General features: G+C 42.5%; 1 protein-coding gene across 2 annotated transcripts; it reads right to left on the bottom strand.

Moving 5' to 3' along the window:
- Positions 1–5,908: 5,908 nt before the first annotated feature.
- ZNF2 (zinc finger protein 2) lies at positions 5,909–16,295 on the bottom strand. 2 transcript variants are annotated; one of them, XM_076000988.1, is made up of 6 exons: positions 16,230–16,295; positions 12,724–12,795; positions 11,401–11,527; positions 9,313–9,426; positions 8,586–8,793; positions 5,909–8,483 (listed from the first exon to the last, which is right to left on the bottom strand). In XM_076000988.1, the coding sequence occupies exons 2-6, from the start codon at positions 12,754–12,756 to the stop codon at positions 7,784–7,786; spliced, it is 1,182 nt and encodes a 393-aa protein (XP_075857103.1). In that variant the 5' UTR covers positions 12,757–12,795; positions 16,230–16,295; the 3' UTR covers positions 5,909–7,783. The 2 variants fall into 2 exon arrangements, with proteins under 2 accessions (XP_075857103.1, XP_012642323.1); XM_012786869.2 differs by having other exon boundaries at positions 5,909–8,793.
- Positions 16,296–17,045: the final 750 nt, after the last annotated feature.

The following is a 17,045-nucleotide window of genomic DNA, read 5'->3' as shown; positions in this document are numbered from 1 at the left end:
TTCTCCCCTTACTATTGCTTTTCTTGGCAGGAGTGGATCCTTGCCTTGAGTAATTCTCCTTGGGGGAAGATTTCATCAAACTTTTCCCTGAGGGATTTTCCTTCTTTCTGCCCTCAAGTTTTTCATATTCAAGTGCAGGACCTAAAGGACCTTCTTTTTTGAGTTTTTCCATTAATGTCTTTTGTGACTTTGCTTTTTAAGAAACATCCTGCCTTCATGTTGAGTCTTGGCTCTCAGGTCTAAAACAAATAGAAAATAAATATCACTGGCTTTTAGTGCTAACAAAAAGAGAAAGCATTGTTTATGTTAAGAAAAAAATGAATACAAAATGTTACCTGATTTATTAGTAGCTCCTTAAAAGAAAACAACAGGGAGAGCATGAAAAATGGCAGAACAAAAGAGAGGAATAGAGATTAAAAGTGAAAGGTGGGGATTTAGCCCACTAAATAAGTTTCAGTTTTTCATGCATTAGAAATTTATCATCTAAGGTGCCTATTAAGTGTTAGGTAAAGTAAGCTACTGGGATGCTAATGAACAAGACAGCCACACTCCCTACCCTCATGATGCTTATATTCTATTAATACTAGGCAGATGACAATGAATAATTAAATAAAATATAACAGATAGTGATGAGTATAGTGAAGGAAATAATGAGTGGGAGTTGGAGTGGAGCTTCCTTGGAGGAACCCTTAAGAGTGGTCATCTAGAAGTGACATTTAAGCTGAGATCTGAAAGAAAATAGTTAATCCTGTGAATAGCCAAAAGAAGAGCATTTGAGGGAGAGGTATACGCAGAAAAGTAGGAGATATACATTAGAAGCATGGGAATGATGAGGGTAGTTTGTTACACATCTAGGATCGTATGCAGCAGGAAATAAGTAGGGAGACAGGCTAGCACTTGAGAAGGTGAACTGTCACTGAATACTGAATGGATCCAGAAAGGAAGAGGAAGGAGATAATGGTAAAGGATAAGCAGGAAAGATGAGAAATTGTTATCAGAGTTGAAATAAGATATGTCTCAACCCTCTCCTCTCCCACCCTCACCCCCTGACTCCCCTACATTTATATAACCACCACATTTAAATAAAAGTGGTGGAAAGCTCACAAGTGAAGAACTGAAGGTGACTCAGCCCTGCTCACCTGGCCCAGCTGGATCTGCCACTCTACCTCGGATGTGTCTTTTTCCCAGGCAGCTTTCTATCCAGTTCTCTGGGATGATATTTTAAAACTTTGGTCTTATACTCCTGCTACTTCATTTATCTCCTCCTTCACTTGGGATTTGCAATTATATATGTCAGTAAGTCCCTTTAGCAAGTCCCTAAGCAAGTTAAGATGGCATTCTCTATCTCCTGCACATGAAAGTGTACTAATACAAATGTTAATGCCTTTTTTTTATTGTGGTAAAATATACATAACATAAAATTTACTATTTTAACCATCTTAAGTGTATAATTTAGTGGCATTAAGCACATTCACATTGTTGTGCAACCATCCACCATCCACCTCCATAAGTCTTTTCATCTTGCAAAGCTGAAACTCTGTACTCATTAAATAATAATACCTTCCTATTTACCCTTTTCTCCAGACACTGAAAATTACCATTTTACTTTCCCTCTATGAATTTGACTACTCTAGGTACCTCATATATACAGCATTTGTCCTTTTGTGACTGGTTTATTTCACTGAAAATAATGTCGAGTTTCATGCATGTTGTAGCATGTGCTAGAATTCCCTTCATTTTTAAGGTCACATACTATTCCACTATACATATGTGCCATATTTTGTTTATCCCTTCATTCACCAGTGGGCGCTTGAGTTGCTTCCACCTTTTGGCTCTTGTGAGTAATGCTTCTGTGAACATGGATGTACAAATATCTGTTAAGTCCCTGCTTTCAAGTCTTTTGGGCATAAACCTAGAAGTGGAATTGCTGGATCAAATGGTAATTCCAATTTTAATTTTCTGAAGTACCACCACACTGTTTTCCATATTGACAGCTCCATTTTACATTCCCACCAACAGTGTACAAGAGTTCCAATTTATCCACATCCTTACTAACACCAGTTGTTTTTTGTTTTTTATAATAGTCATCGTTAAGAATGTGAAATAGCATCTCATTGTGGTTTTGATTTACATTCCCTAAATGATCAGTGGCATTGGGCATCTTTTAATGTGCTTATTGGTCATTTGTATATCTTTTTGGAGAAATGTCTATTCAAGTCCTTTACCTATTTTCCAATTAGGTTGTTATTTTGTTACTGAGTTGTAAGCATTCTTTCTATATTCCATATATTAATCCCTTATTGGATATGATTTGCAGATATTTTCTCCCATTCCGTGGGTTGCCTTTTCACTGTGGTGAGTGTCCTTTGATGAACAGAAGTTTTAATTTTAATGTAGTTCAATTTATTTGTTTTTCTTTTTGACCATGCTTTCAGTGTCATATTCAAGAAATCATTGCCAAATCTAATATCATGAAGCTTTTCACCTATGTCTTCTTTTAAGACCTTTATAGGTTTATCTTTTACATTTAGGTCTTTGATCCATTTCAAGTTAATTTTTGCATATGATATAAGGTAAGGGTCCAATTTCATTCTTTTGCATTTAGTTATCCAGTTGCCCCAACATCATTTATTACAAAGCCTGTCCTTTCCCCATTGAATTTTGGTCTTGGCACCCTTGTCAAAATTAATTTGACCATATAAGGAGAATTCATTTCTGGGCTGTCTATTCTATTCCATTTGGTCTACATATCTCTTCCATTTTTAAAGAAATGTAAACGTTTTAAAACTCCCTCACATCCCCCTCCAGCTACCTCCCTCTCCTTTCCATCAAAGCCAAACTGCACAGCATAGTAGGCACTCATTACTTCTGCCCTCTACTTCTCACTCATATTAAATTCATTCCAATATGACTTTGGCTGCACCATCTATGTCACTAAAACCCCAGTAGACAGTTCTCAGGCTTTGTCTCCCTGGACCACTTGGCAACTTTGAGTGCTTTTTGACCATTCCCTTTCTTGAATGTCTTTTCTCTTGAGTTGTGTGACACTGCTCTCACCTAGTATTTCTCTTACCTATCGCCTTCTACTCATTCTCCTCTGATGGCTCTTCATGCCATTTAAACATGATGTTCCTCAAGGACCTGTTCCAAACCCTTTTCTCTTCCCACACTATCCCTTTTCCTGAGCAATTTCCCTCCACTCACATGGTTTCAGATATCTTAAAGGAGAATGAGTGCAAAACTGTGCTGTCTAGGACAGTAGCTACTAGCCACATGTGGGTATTGAGCACTTGAAATGTGGCTAGCCCAAATTTGAGATGTACTGTAAGTGTAAAATACTCATCAGATTTTGAAGACTTAGTTTTTTTTAAAAAAAAAAAAGAATGTAGGATATCTCACTAATTTTCATATTGACTACATGTTAGAATGATATTTAAATGAAATTTTTTTTTTTTTTTTTTTTTTTGAGACAGAGTCTCGGTTTGTTGTCCAGGCTAGAGTGAGTGCCGTGGCATCAGCCTAGCTCACAGCAACCTCAAACTCCTGGGCTCGAGCAATCCTGCTGCCTCAGCCTCCCGAGTATCTGGGACTACAGGCATGCGCCACCATGCCCGGCTAATTTTTTATATATATATCAGTTGGCCAATTAATTTCTTTCTATTTATAGTAGAGACGGGGTCTCGCTCTTGCTCAGGCTGGTTTTGAACTCCTGACCTTGAGCAATCCGCCCGCCTCGGCCTCCCAAGAGCTAGGATTACAGGCGTGAGCCACCGCGCCCGGGCTAAATGAAATTTTTGAAATATTTGAATGAAACATTAAAATTAATTTCAACTATTTTCACTTTTTAAAACATGGCCTAGCATTATGTACCTATTGAATGGCACTGATTTAAAATACCTGCAGTCAGGCATAGGTATTAGGGCAGGGGTCCTCAAACTTTTTAAACAGGAGGCCAGTTCACTGTCCCTTAGACCACTGGAGAGTGCGCACTGTGGGCCCCGGACGAGTCGGCTGCTAAGCAGGACAGGCAGTGGTGGCAAAAACACCCAGCGGGCAGAATAAATGTCCTAGGCATGTGGCCCGCGGGCTGTAGTTTGAGGATGCCTATAATAGGGTCTCTTCAAACTGATCTGGTGTTTCATGGTGCTGGAGGGAAAAGGTGCCACAGTTTTCCAGGGCCAGGACTGTGTCCATATACTCCTCACGCTGGTGGTTTATGATCTTCATGCTTCTACCATCAATGCAAGCTAATATATATATTTCCCCAGTACATTCAAACTCTTGTGAATGCATTTCAGGGACGCCCTCACCAGGATTCCTATCACTGTAAGTCGACATGGCCCATTGACTTCTTTTTTACCTTTTTACCACAGGAGTCTGGCCTCACCAGCAGTCCCCAACCTTTTTGGCACCAGGGACTGGTTTCAATTTTTCCACAGACGGGGTGTGATGGAGGATGGGGTGTGGTGGAGGGGGAGAGGCGGAGCTCAGGTGATGATGCCAGTGATGGGGAGTGGCTATAAACATAGATGAAGCTTAGCTGGCTCCACCCACTGCTCACCTCCTGCTATGCAAAGTTTCATGGAAGACAATTTTTCCATGGGGAGTGGAGGGGAGGCAGAACTTAGGTAGTGATCTGAGAGCCTCCTGATGTGCCCTGGTTCCTAACAGTCCAGGGACTAGTACTGGCCCATGGCCCAGAGGTTGGGGACTATGCAGTAGACTACTTAAGAACTGAACATCCATTGCAGTCATTTTCTTAGACTTCCCAAGGAATCATGGTTCTGGCTCTTTATTGAAAATGAACATACTGCTGTTGTCTAACCTGGCATCCTTGTTCCCAAGGCCCCTGCTTCAGCTCTGTGCTATTTATCATGTAAGACTTGCAGAGGGGGTTATTCTTGGACCTGCAGGCCTGGGGAGGAGTGAGGGATTGGGTAGAACTGAGCTCCAAAGCTGGCCAACCCTCCCACTGGCCACCCTGGCATCCCAGATACATTTCTGAGATTAGTGGTCTTGCCAACCATCTGTGCCAAGCGGCAGTGTCTAGATTTCCTCCATATGCCACATTCTCTTCACCTGAAGGTTCTCTAGCATTGCTGATCGTTCACTTTAAAGAGCTGACTCATGGAGTGCTTCTGTTCATTTGTAGTAAGTACTCAACTCTTTTAAAATTTAGATAGGACTTACTTGGTACCACAGATGTCATTTCATTCCTTTGGAACTCCTTTTTTTAATTAATAATTTTAGAGATGGGGTCTTCCACCGTGACCCAGGCTGGAGTCCAGGGGTGCAGTCATAGCTCACTACAGCCTGGAACACCTGGGCTGAAGCAATCCTTCTGCCTCAGCCTCTCCAGTAGTTGGGAGTACAGGCACAAGCCACAGCATCCCCTTTGAAACCTCTCTTAAAGTCTTAGGATCAAACCTTAGAAACACTATCCAGTCTTTTTTGCCTTATACCTTAAGAATGCTGGCATACTTCCAATTTCAATTTCTGTTTCTAAGATTTGATACTACTAATGGTCATTAGTGAAGCTATAACCTCAAAATTTAAGGCCTCCACTACTGTGTGTCATATTGAGAGATATCAATTAAAAGGTAAAATGGCCCTTTCTTCAGAGTTTTTAGCGGGAGACGGAATAGTATTCCACATTTCAAAAAATGGTCTGCAGATCACCAAATTTAAAAAGGGAACAAGGGAAAACTATCGAATTTGCAAAAGTAATTACTCAAAAAGTCCACTATCATCTTTTTTAAGGATAATAGATTTAAAAAATGATGAGAATTCTGAATTTGTTCCAATCTCATCTTGCTGACAATGTCAGAATGTCTTAAGGAAATACATGACCCTCTATTTTTAACAAGGCAGTAAATTAAAGATTCAGAACTCTGAGACAGCCATAGCCAAGTTTGTCAACAGTTCCTTTTATTTTCTAATTCACATTAGACAGTATCAGATATTATCCATGCCCATAGATTCTGTGATGTTTTCCCTCAAGTTGCTTCAAAAAGTCCACACATAAAAAGTCTTCCCTGCTGCTTATCTGCTCGAAGGTGGACCAAGAATGATAGGTTGTTAGTATGTTGGAGAGGGATCTGTTTGGCAATTCAGCTTCTCAAATCTAACTTCTGAGGGAAATTCATCTTGACTCATTGGTATTTACGTAGGATAATCTAATTTCAGACAGCCTTTCAGAATCAAGAACCAAGTCCTTTTCTGGATTTCACCTTAAGCAAACAGAAAAGGAATGCAGATGCCTGCAGTTACAATCACCCAGTGCCTGTCTTTTAATAAAATAAAAGTCAGGGCCCAGGTAATAAGAGTTTTGGGAATAAGGATGTTAAGTTCAGCAATGGGGATTACATTAAGGCAGACCTTAAATATTCAGAAGTTTTCATTAAATAGGGAGTTTTAGGGTTTGAGGAAGGCAATGATGGACAGGAAGGGGGCATATGGAAAGGCTGGCATAACAGTAATATGCAAATTGCCCCTGTGGCAGAGGCTCTTGGTGCTTGTTTGCTTTCCTAGCCTCCAGGTGCTGGGCTCTGGCTTACTGGATGTGGACAGAAGGGATATAAGCCTGGCCCTTAAAAATATACCACAAATCCCTCTAGCTACCTCTTCTTCCATGGTGACTTTGGACACCAAATGTTATCGATGATGAAGTAACACAGACTTACATCAGGTTTTATGGGAGACATAAACCTTTGTTTATTTGGGGGCTTGTTACTGTACCATAGCTTAGCATATCCCTCTTCAGTAATGAAGGAAAAAAGAACTAGAATTAAAGAGTGACTACTGTAGTAATGGGGGTGGGACTAATAAAGGTACAAGCTGGGCTGTGAAAATTCAAAGGATGTGAATCCAAGAGGTGTTTTGAATGGAGAGAACCAGCTAAGTAGAAAAGTCATTCAGTCAGATAAATATTAACTGAGCACTTATCATTTGTAAGGCACTGTGTGAGATACAAACACCTCTAAGTCACATCTCCAAGTGCTTACCATCTAGTTGAGACATTATATGTTCATAAATTATAAAACAAACCAACCCTAGAACATAATGGTAAAGAGAACAGACTTTGAAGGTAGACCTGTATTCAAGATCTGGCATCACCTTTCACCAGCTGTGTCACCTTGGGCAAGCGATTTAATCTCTCTAAACTTCAGTGTGCTCATTTGTAAAATGTGGATAGTAACAATACCTACTTCACAAGGTTGGTGAGAGGATCAATGAATCTACTCCCCATAAAACCCTGAGTGTTTACCCCATAATAAGCACTAAGTGCTAGCTGTCAGCAGTAGTGGTATTAAGTGATCTAAAAGCTGGGACACAAGAGAACAAGATTCATGCCCAAAAAGCTCCAAAAGAGAGGGACTACCAGCTGTTTAAACAATTGTTATTAAAACACCAGTGCTGCTCTGATACAATTTTGGCTTTTCCTTCCTGTTGCAGCCTCCAATTATTTAAAGTGCAGTGATACCTGGTGCCTAGGTTCTCAGACAAGAGGTGTATCTCTGGATCTCCTCCTATCATCTACCCTACTGTCTGACACACCTTCCCAAAATTTTGAATCTTTAGAGTTATTTTCTAGTTTCTGCCCACTCCCATCAGTTCTATAACACAGTAGGAATAGAGAGCTTATTAAACACTCTGGAGCAGAGGCAGGATGAGAGAACAGTAGCCATCATGGGTAGAATGAGCAAACGATGGGCTTAAGATAGGGGAGACCTAGCTCAAATTTTTATGGAGGTCTTTTGTCTGACTCAAGTTTTCACCCAACTCAGTCTATTCCCTGTTTCGCATAACGCCGTTGATGTTGGATAATTGATGATTTTGAACTGAAAACTTTCTCACATACACTGCATTGAAAGGGCTTCTCTCCTGTATGAACTCTCTGATGCCGTGTGAGCCGGCATCTCTGGCTAAAGGCTTTCCCACATTCTCTGCATTCATATGGCTTCTCTCCACTATGGATCTTCTGATGTTGCGTGAGGGACGAGCGTTCATAGAAAGCTTTGCCGCATACAATGCACTGGTAGCGCGGCTCCCCAGCATGAGCTTTCTGATGTCTATGCAGTGAGGAGACACCATAGAAAGCTTTCCCACACTCCTTACATTCATAGGGCTTCCTGCCAGTATGAATTAGCTGATGGCGAGTAAGAATACTTTTCTGGCTAAAGGCTTTCCCACATTGATGGCATTCATAAGGACTTTCTCCAGTGTGAATTCTCTCATGTCGAGTAAGGGATGAACGGTCAAAGAAGGCTTTTCCACACTCGTTGCATTTATAGGGCTTCTCTCCAGTGTGAATCCGCTGATGCACAGTTAGAGACGAACGGTCAAAGAAGGCCTTCCCACATGTGCTGCATTCGTAAGGCTTTTCCCCAGTGTGACACATCACATGTCTGTTGAGACTGCTCTTGTGACTGAATGCTTTCCCACATTCATGACAGTCATAGGGCTTCTCTCCAGTGTGAACCCTGTAATGGCGGATAAGTGATGAATGGTCAAAAAAGGTCTTCCCACAGTCACTGCATTCCGGGTCTTTATCTTTAGTGAGAATTTTCTTGCGTGAGGCTGACCTTTTCTGTAAAAAGCTTTTCTCCTGGGAAATAGATTTCTTACAAGTCTCTACTGCAGGGCTTTCCTTCTCTGTTTCCAAACCACCCTCTGGTGCATGATCTTCAAATTTAGGACACAAAAGACCCTGCCTTCCTAGTCTTTCCCTCAATGCTCTTTCTGATTTTTCTTCTTCTGAAGCATCCTGAATTTCAGGCTTAGTCTCCCAGTCTGGAACAAACAGAAAACAAAGATGTAGTTTTTTTCCAGGGCTAGGAAAACAGCACAGCAGAAAAAAGAGATACTATGAGGAATTTGAAAGTAATGGATGGTCACTGCATTGCTTGCTTCTACAAATACTTGTATACTCTAGGGAGAGACAGACTTGGTAAGGAAGGAGGCGGCAGGAAACAGAATTGATGGAGGACTCTCAGATAACAGGAGAATATTCATTGAGAACATGGCCAGGACAATTAGGAGAGCATGCTGAGGATGGCAATCAATAGGAATATCAAAGTATGAGTGGGTAACATGAAAGATCTGAGAAAATAAACATTTGGTGAATGTAGATGAATACTACTTTAAGGTATAGATGAAAACAATGAAAGCTAATGGGTGATATAAAATAAATAATAAACAAGAAGATCTGGATTTGAGAAAAAGATGATACCCAGTACTGCCCTGCACACAGCCAAAAAATAAAGGCAAGACAAAACAAAACTCTTCCCCATCCTGTTCATACTCAGTTACCTAGAGAGACACTTTGGGGACATTCTCTCTCCTCGGATCCATGAAGATCTACTATCCATGGCCAGTCCTCTCTCTTCAACCTAAAAATCACATCCGGTCGAGGAACGGGAAGTCCTGCTCAGGAAGAAAGATATGAACTAGGTGACTGTATGCGATGAAAATACACCACTATTCTAAACCTTAGTCCTGGCCTCTCAAGTCTTTCAGAGAGAAAATACAAAAGGCAGAATGCTCAGGCCAAGAATGGAGTACATGGCAGAGGAACCTTTGAATGGAGGCCAGGACTTAGGTTCTATTAATAAAATGGAATAAGTGGCACTTGGTCAGAAGACTGAAAAAATCCATTTGAATTAATGTGTTTATTCTTCCCCAGGAAGTGAATGGGAAGCCATGGTAGGATAAGAGTCCTTGGCTCAGGGGAGGTAAGAATAAAAAAAGTCACCTTACTAAAAAAGTATAACAAAGGTACCCATTTTTGTTTGTTTATCTTCAGCATTATGCTTTTATTGAAGCAAGTCAGTCATGTTCATTGAAGGAAAATTAGAGGTATGTACAAGTAAAAAGAAAAATCACCTTTCATACTTTGTATTCATTTTTTTCTCTATTCATTTTGATACCAAAAGATACCTATAGATAGTCTGTTAAAAACTGGCTAATGAAATAATGCTGACTTGTAAAATTGATTTTTTAACATAATTTAAAATATTATTTTATTTCAATTAATACAGATCTATCTCATCATTTTAATGGCTATATATTACATTATATGGAATATTATTATTTAATGAATTCTCTAATAAGTTTTTAATGTTTTGCTATTAACAAACAATGGTATGATGAACATTCTCATATACCATGGACTGCTAAGCCTATTATTTCCTCAGGATAAATTACCAGAAACAAACCTATCCATTTTGGTTATATAAAAAAACAGATTCCCTCCTAGAAACAGACTTGAGCTCTAAACTTTCCTTGCACTGGGGCCCCGGTTGGGAAAGGGAGGCACATTCATACTGGGCCCAGGGATCATGTCTCAGGTTATATGCTGATCCTCTGCTGACAGAACAGCCATACCTATTGCCTCCCTGTGGCTTCCTGTCTCTGAGCTTAGGAATTTTCCTCCAATATTCCATTTTCCTCAATATTTCATCATGCCAAAGCAAGTGACAAAGGCTCAGCAGTCTCCCTTGATGCCTCCCAAACATTCTAGTCTGTTTGGGAAACTATTTGGCCTGATTAGCTTAATCTGGGGGTGTTAACACTTGCATTTTTGACCTGCGTTGTATGAAATCTGCAGTGCCACTTGTTTCACTGCCACCTGCTGGTCATTTTAAGACTGCTTCTCAATCTGCAGATTCACTCAACCTAGTACTTGAAGCTCCTGAGAGGTTCTCATTACCTACAGGAGCCCAACTTCACTTCTCACTAATACCTAACATCAGCAAGTAGCTCTTAACTTTCTCTTTTGTCACACAGTCTCTATAATTGCAAAGTGTCTCTGTGAGCATCAAAGGCTGTACATAAGACGAATATTCAAAATCAAGCACATCTCTGGTGATCTACTCAGAGGCACAACCCTGTATTCCTAGCTCACTGCTCTCTCCTTTACAGGAAAACACTTCTTTCTCCCTCCTCTGGCTTCCATGAGGAGAAATTTTCCTATCAACAAGATGGCTCCTTGGCCCAGAGCTCAGTCCTCTGGATGGAGCTGAGTAAGTTACACAGCTGGTGAGCTGGGAGGAGAACTGGGTATAGGGAACTCAGCCTCTTCTGTTTGCCTGAAGCTCCCTGCCTCAGGCACACATTCCACTTTAACCCTCAGTGCTCCCTGGCTCTCCATTCTGCAGGGGCAGGATGCCGAGCAAGAGACTCTCTGGTTGCCTAGCACTGCTCACAGCTGGGGGGAGCACGTCTGTCCAATGCTGGGGTTCAGTATGAAGAAGCTGACTATTGCTATACCCCTATACCATGTCTTTCGATCTTTACCTTGTCTTTGAGGAGGCTCAGAACCCAGGTGGGCAGAAGAGTTATCAATTTCTCAGCCCCTCAACCCCACATTAGCACAGTACAGATCTGAACTCTCCTTACCCAGTGAAACAATGCTCTTATAGTTCTCCAGCATCACCTCCTCGTAGAGGTCCCTCTGAACAGGGACCAGATGCCGCCACTCTTCATCTGTGAAAACCACAGCCACGTCCTCAAATGTCACCAATTCCTGAAAACACAAACACATTCTCCTTCGTAACCCTTCTCTTTACTTGGACCAGACCAAAATGTCATGAAGATGATAACCCTTGAGGAAGTGGCAGAATGGAAATAGTTCTGACCAAGTAGGGCTCTGAAGCATCCAGGGAAAGTGGCATAATCACCCAAGACACAAAGTTCTTGGTCATAATCCTATACCACTGTACTCATAGCTGAGCCTCTAAATATCAGGTTTTCTTTAGATTTACAGAAAACTTGCAAGAATTGAACAAAAAATTCCCATGTACCCTTCACCTAGCTTCTCCAAATGTTAATACTCTACACATTTGCTTTATCTTCCTACCTTTATATATATATATATATATATATATATATATATATATATATATACGTTCTCCTATCTTTTTCCTAAACCTCTTGCAAACATCATATGCTTTTATTTCTAAATATTTCAGTATATTTTATAAAACAAGGACATATTGTTATAATCACGGTATAATAAAAATGGAGAAAACAGCATTGATATGATACTATTAATCTACAACCTATTTAAATTTTGCCAACTGGTTTTTTTTTTTTTTTTTTTTTTTACAAATCCTTAGAATAATGGTGTTGATTAGATCATCTTTAGGATCCTTCTCATTTCACTCTGATGCTGTGATTCTATAAGATTGCATCTTTACCCCTAAGATGAGTCTCCAGTGTGTCTGCAGAATTTCTAGACCAGAGCACAAAATTCAAGACTGCCCTTGGGCAGAAAAGGAGCAAGCCACATGTGTCTATCCACATAAGACTCTTCCAACCTCGCTGAGCTGCTCTACAGTGTGTTATCACACTCCCCTGCCTAATCCAATACTATCTGGAACACTGCGGCCTACTTTCAGTCCATATTGGATGTACTGAAGGGCCAGTCAGGACCAGAACCAGCCCACTGTTCCCCACACCTTCCAATCAGACCCATACCATTGGCTTTTAGGCAAAATCACTCAGAGCAAAAGCTCCAGGGGTTGTCTGCCTGGTGACAGACTATTGGGCACATGCTCAAGGCAAGCGAAGGTCATGAAGAACACTTTAAGTCAAATGAAAGGAAATGCTCCCTATGGAGTTACTCATCTGCCTGGGTGGGTCTGATCAAAGCAGATCCAGGACAGAGAAAGAGAAGTGGTTACATTCTGGAGTATTTCAGAAACCCAAACTCCACCTCACCTGGCATCTGGCTGTTGGAGACACAGCAGCCATTCCCTCCTGTGTGCTCTCTTTGTAGAAAAGTGCAGAGTCCTAATAAGGCAGAGGTGTGGGATGAGAAAGAAGGCATGAGAAAGACCAGTCCTGTTTTGTAGTCTTCTGACTCATGAAGCAAGAACTCTCCATACACCAGTGAGATATATGTCCCCACCATCAATCACTCCCAATACCCTACAAAAAAAGGGGGCAAAATAAAACAAGGCCCAGAGCAACCCCAGCCCCTGCCAGAATTAGAGCTAATGGCTCTGGATACTGTGAATTAGAACACAATGCAGTGCTTATTTTACCATGATCCTAGAGAGAGAGTTCTATTCCTGGAAGTCAGCATATATTAAGGTTTATACAGTATTTACAAATTCACATTCAATATTACCCTGACTGATTATTGGACAGAAACTATAAGCAATTTTGTAAATGACTACATGGATGAGACATGTCAAGGAAAACCTGTAGCCTCTTCAAAGAAAAAGTACCCCACTCATAGCTCCTGCTAAAGGACCATCCCTTGGGCAGCCAAGTTTTGTACCATGATATGATTTGGCTTTAAAAGGTGACATCCTTCCTCAGGAATGGGAACTAAGAGAGGTCACAACAAGTAAATGATGAGCAGAAGGGATATTGGAGGTACTGAAGTAGCCACAGGATCAGGGCAATCAAAGTTACCAGGAAGCAGAACCTGTGGGCAAGTGGGAGGTTTGAGGTACAGAAAAGGTCATAATACACAGTGGGACAATAAGCAGGCAGAGGGACAAACAGCTCTGTCACATTAGTGGTGAAGTGCTGGAGCAAAAACCTAAGAATTCCTGTCCCTGAAGTCCCTCACATCACCTAGTACCACCCATGGGCTCCAATTTCCATGCCGACAAGCCTTATTTATTCTTCGATTTCCAGAAGGCTCTAATCCTCCTGGGCTCTATGCAAATCCTTATCATTAACTCCCTTTACTTGAGTTAGCTGAGTAATGTCTCAGCTTCTTACAATCAAGAGACTAATTAAAACAACATAGCGAAATCCAGCATTTCTGGATTTGGGGGTGGGGGTGGGGGTGGGGGTGGGGGTGGACAGGGAGAAGTTTCAAGGGGGACAGGCCTGTGTGGTAAAAGCATTCCACAGACATGGGATTATTAATCATGAAGCCTTAGGTGACTTACATAAGCTAACAGTTGTATAAAACAGTGTTAAACAGCTGTTTAGCCCAGGCATGGTGACTCATGCCTACAATCCCAGCACTTTGGGCTGCTGAGATGAGAGGATTGCTTGAGGCCAGGAGTACAAAACCAGCCTGGGCAAAATAGCAAGACCCCATCTATACAAAAAATTTAAAAATTAGCTGGGCGTGGTAGCATGTGCCTGTAGTCCTAGGTACTCAGGAGGCTGAGACAGGAGGATCACTTCAGCCCAGAAGCTCTAGGCTGCAGTGAGCTACTATTGGGCCACTGCACTCCAGCCTAGGCAACAGAGTGAGACCCTGTCTCTAAAAACAACAAAATACCTGAGCTCAAAGAGCAGTTATAAATAATGAGGCAAATAACATAAAGCATCTATCATACAGTTTGTTCAACAAATGAAAGTTTCCTTCCTTTCTATTGCCCAATGCCAATTCACCCCTTCATTTATCCCACTATTCAACAAATATTTGCTGCATACCTGTTATGTGTGAGGCAGCAAGATGTGTGAGGTGAACAAGACAGAAATGTCTGTGTCCTAATTCCTGTGTCCTACTTTCTTCCACTGTTGTTTTCTCTCAGAATTTGCTCCCTGCATTACCCAGTATCTCTCCTATCTTCGCTGAACCCCATGGCCTCCCTCTAGCAAAACAGTTCTCTTTGAAGCTTTCCTTTTTCCACACTGTCACCACTTACTCTTCTTGGATGCCTGTTACTCTGCTCTTGCCCCTCACACACCTGAAACTGCATACTTGAAAATTACCAATGCATTTCTAATCTGATTTCAACAGTCCTTTTCTCCTTATTGTAGCTATGATACTGCACTAGGCTGACTTCCTTCAACCAATAAAACTGTTGTCTTCCTGTGACTTTGTCTTACTTTGCCCCTGGAAGCATGGAGCTGCCCGTAGCTTAGTCTTTCTACAGTTATTTTTACTTTATTTTTATTTGCTATCCCTCAGAAAGCCCATCCACACCGAGGGCTCCATTTTCCACCTCTACAGAGATGGTTTCCAAGTTCAGTCCCAACTCTTCTTCCAAACTCAGCTTACATTTCCAAGTAATTGCAAATTTTGAATTAGACATTCTGTCATCACCTGAAAACCATCTTCCTCTAGGAAACTCCCAAATCAACTCCTCTCCCTGGCTTTACATTCCCATCAGATGGTCTATTATTCTCCCAGGTGTCCCAAATTCAAACTCTTACACCTCACTCTCTTTCCTCCCAAACCTAGTCACCAGGTCCTTTTGACTTTTCTTTTCCAGCCACTAAAACCATCCTAACTCAGGTCCAAAACAGCTTGCACAGAATTATCACGCATTCCTAACTGGCTCCCTGCCACTAGTCCTTTCCTCTCTCTAGTCAATGAATGTGTTTTTTGTTGTTGTTGTTGTTTTGAGACAGAGTCTCACTTTGTTGCCTGAGCTAGAGTGCTATGGGGTCAGCTTAACTCACAGCAACCTCAAACTCCTAGGCTCAAGCAATCCTACTGCCTCAGCCTCCTAAGTAGCTGGGACTGCACGCACCACCATGCCCGGCTAATTTTTTCTATATATTTTTAGTTGACCAATTAATTTCTATTTTTAGGAGACAGGGTCTCGCTCTTGCTCAGGCTGGTTTTGAACTCCTGACCTTGAACGATCCACCCACCTCAGCCTCCCAGAGTGCTAGGATTACAGGCGTGAGCCACCACGCCCAGCCAAGAATGTGACCTTTGGGCCCCAGAGTACTTTTTTTCATCCGTCTTCCACTGTTCCTGCACTACAGTAAAAATTATCGCCGTCTAAAATCCGCCTAATATTTTGGTACTTTTGTGGGTTTTCGCATCAAATCCTACCTCCTCCATGAAGCAACCCCAGTACTTGTGCAAAGGCCCAGGATAGGGACCTAAAAGGAAATTTGAGGCGCTTCCTGGGAAAGAGGGAGGGACTGGACTGGAGCGGGCGACACCCTAGATTAGTCAATTCCACCCACGTTCATTAAGCATTCATTCTGGGAAGTAGGAAGGGGAGCCGGGGGGGGCAGAGGAAGACTCCAAACTTCCAAGCTGAAAGTATGGGATCTGACATATAGTAGGTGCCCATACCCCAGGAAGCAAACGCACACAGGGACACGGAGGACAACTTTCCGTCCGCACCTCGGAGATGGGACGTCGCCACACACACACACTCTTGCGGGTTGGCTCTGCCCGCGTCACCCAGTTCTGCTCCCACAGCACCTCCCCCAAGTTCTCAGTGTCCCCTTCTCTCGGCCGCTGCGCTTACTCCCCTCCTGGAAGACACACACACGCAAACCCTCACCTCCCGTACAGACTTCTCGCGACCTGGGAAGACGGCGTCTCTCTAGGTCAGGAAAGTGACGCGCCTGCGCAAACGGTCCTGGCGTTCGCAATTCCCAATCAATGCTCTGCCTTCCCATGAACTCCATCTCCCAGAGGTCTCCGCGGCCGGCGCACATTAATATGACGTCTGAAAAAGCTACGCGAGCGCATGCTCCTGAGAAACGGACTGGTGTCGCTGCCGGGATCCCGCTTAGCTGTGCGTTTAGGTTAGCAAGGAGAGGAAGCTGGTGTGCATTCCCGGGAGACTTAGGGTCACCCTAAAGTACGGCCTACGTCTGAGGTTGCGTCCCTCCAGCCCTCCGATGGGAGGGCCCCCCCGAAGGAAATGTGTCTCTTTGCTCCTTGTGCCGGTTCCTAACCCCGGGGAAGACCAGGACGACATCGAGTCTTCTGGCTTTTGGAAGGGGCTTGTTTCCGCTCCCGCAGGTCCTTTCAGGAATTTGATTCTGAAATTTTGTAAGGAGAGGCGAAGAGCTTGGTTTTGAGGATGGGGCTGCGGCTTTAGGCAGCAGGGTTTGTGCGCATATCTGTGTTGAAAGAAGAGAAGAGCCCGGAATACGTATGTATTTAAGTGTGCAGCCGGTCCGACTCCTGACAGTTTAAGCGCACACCAGCCTGCCTGCCAGCCTTGGAGCTGCTGGAAGGGCCCAACCTGGAGACATCGCAGGGATTCTCAACCCTGGCTGCATGCTGGAATTACCTGGAGAGCTTTAAACTTTTAAACAAGAGTTTGAAAAGATCAGCAAGTGGTTCTAATGTGCAGCTAAAGCTAAGA

This window comes from Microcebus murinus, chromosome 3, assembly GCF_040939455.1.
Source record: "Microcebus murinus isolate Inina chromosome 3, M.murinus_Inina_mat1.0, whole genome shotgun sequence".
NCBI lineage: Eukaryota > Metazoa > Chordata > Mammalia > Primates > Cheirogaleidae > Microcebus > Microcebus murinus.
Note: the sequence above shows the minus strand (reverse complement) of the source record. Positions and strands in the feature narration are given on the sequence as shown.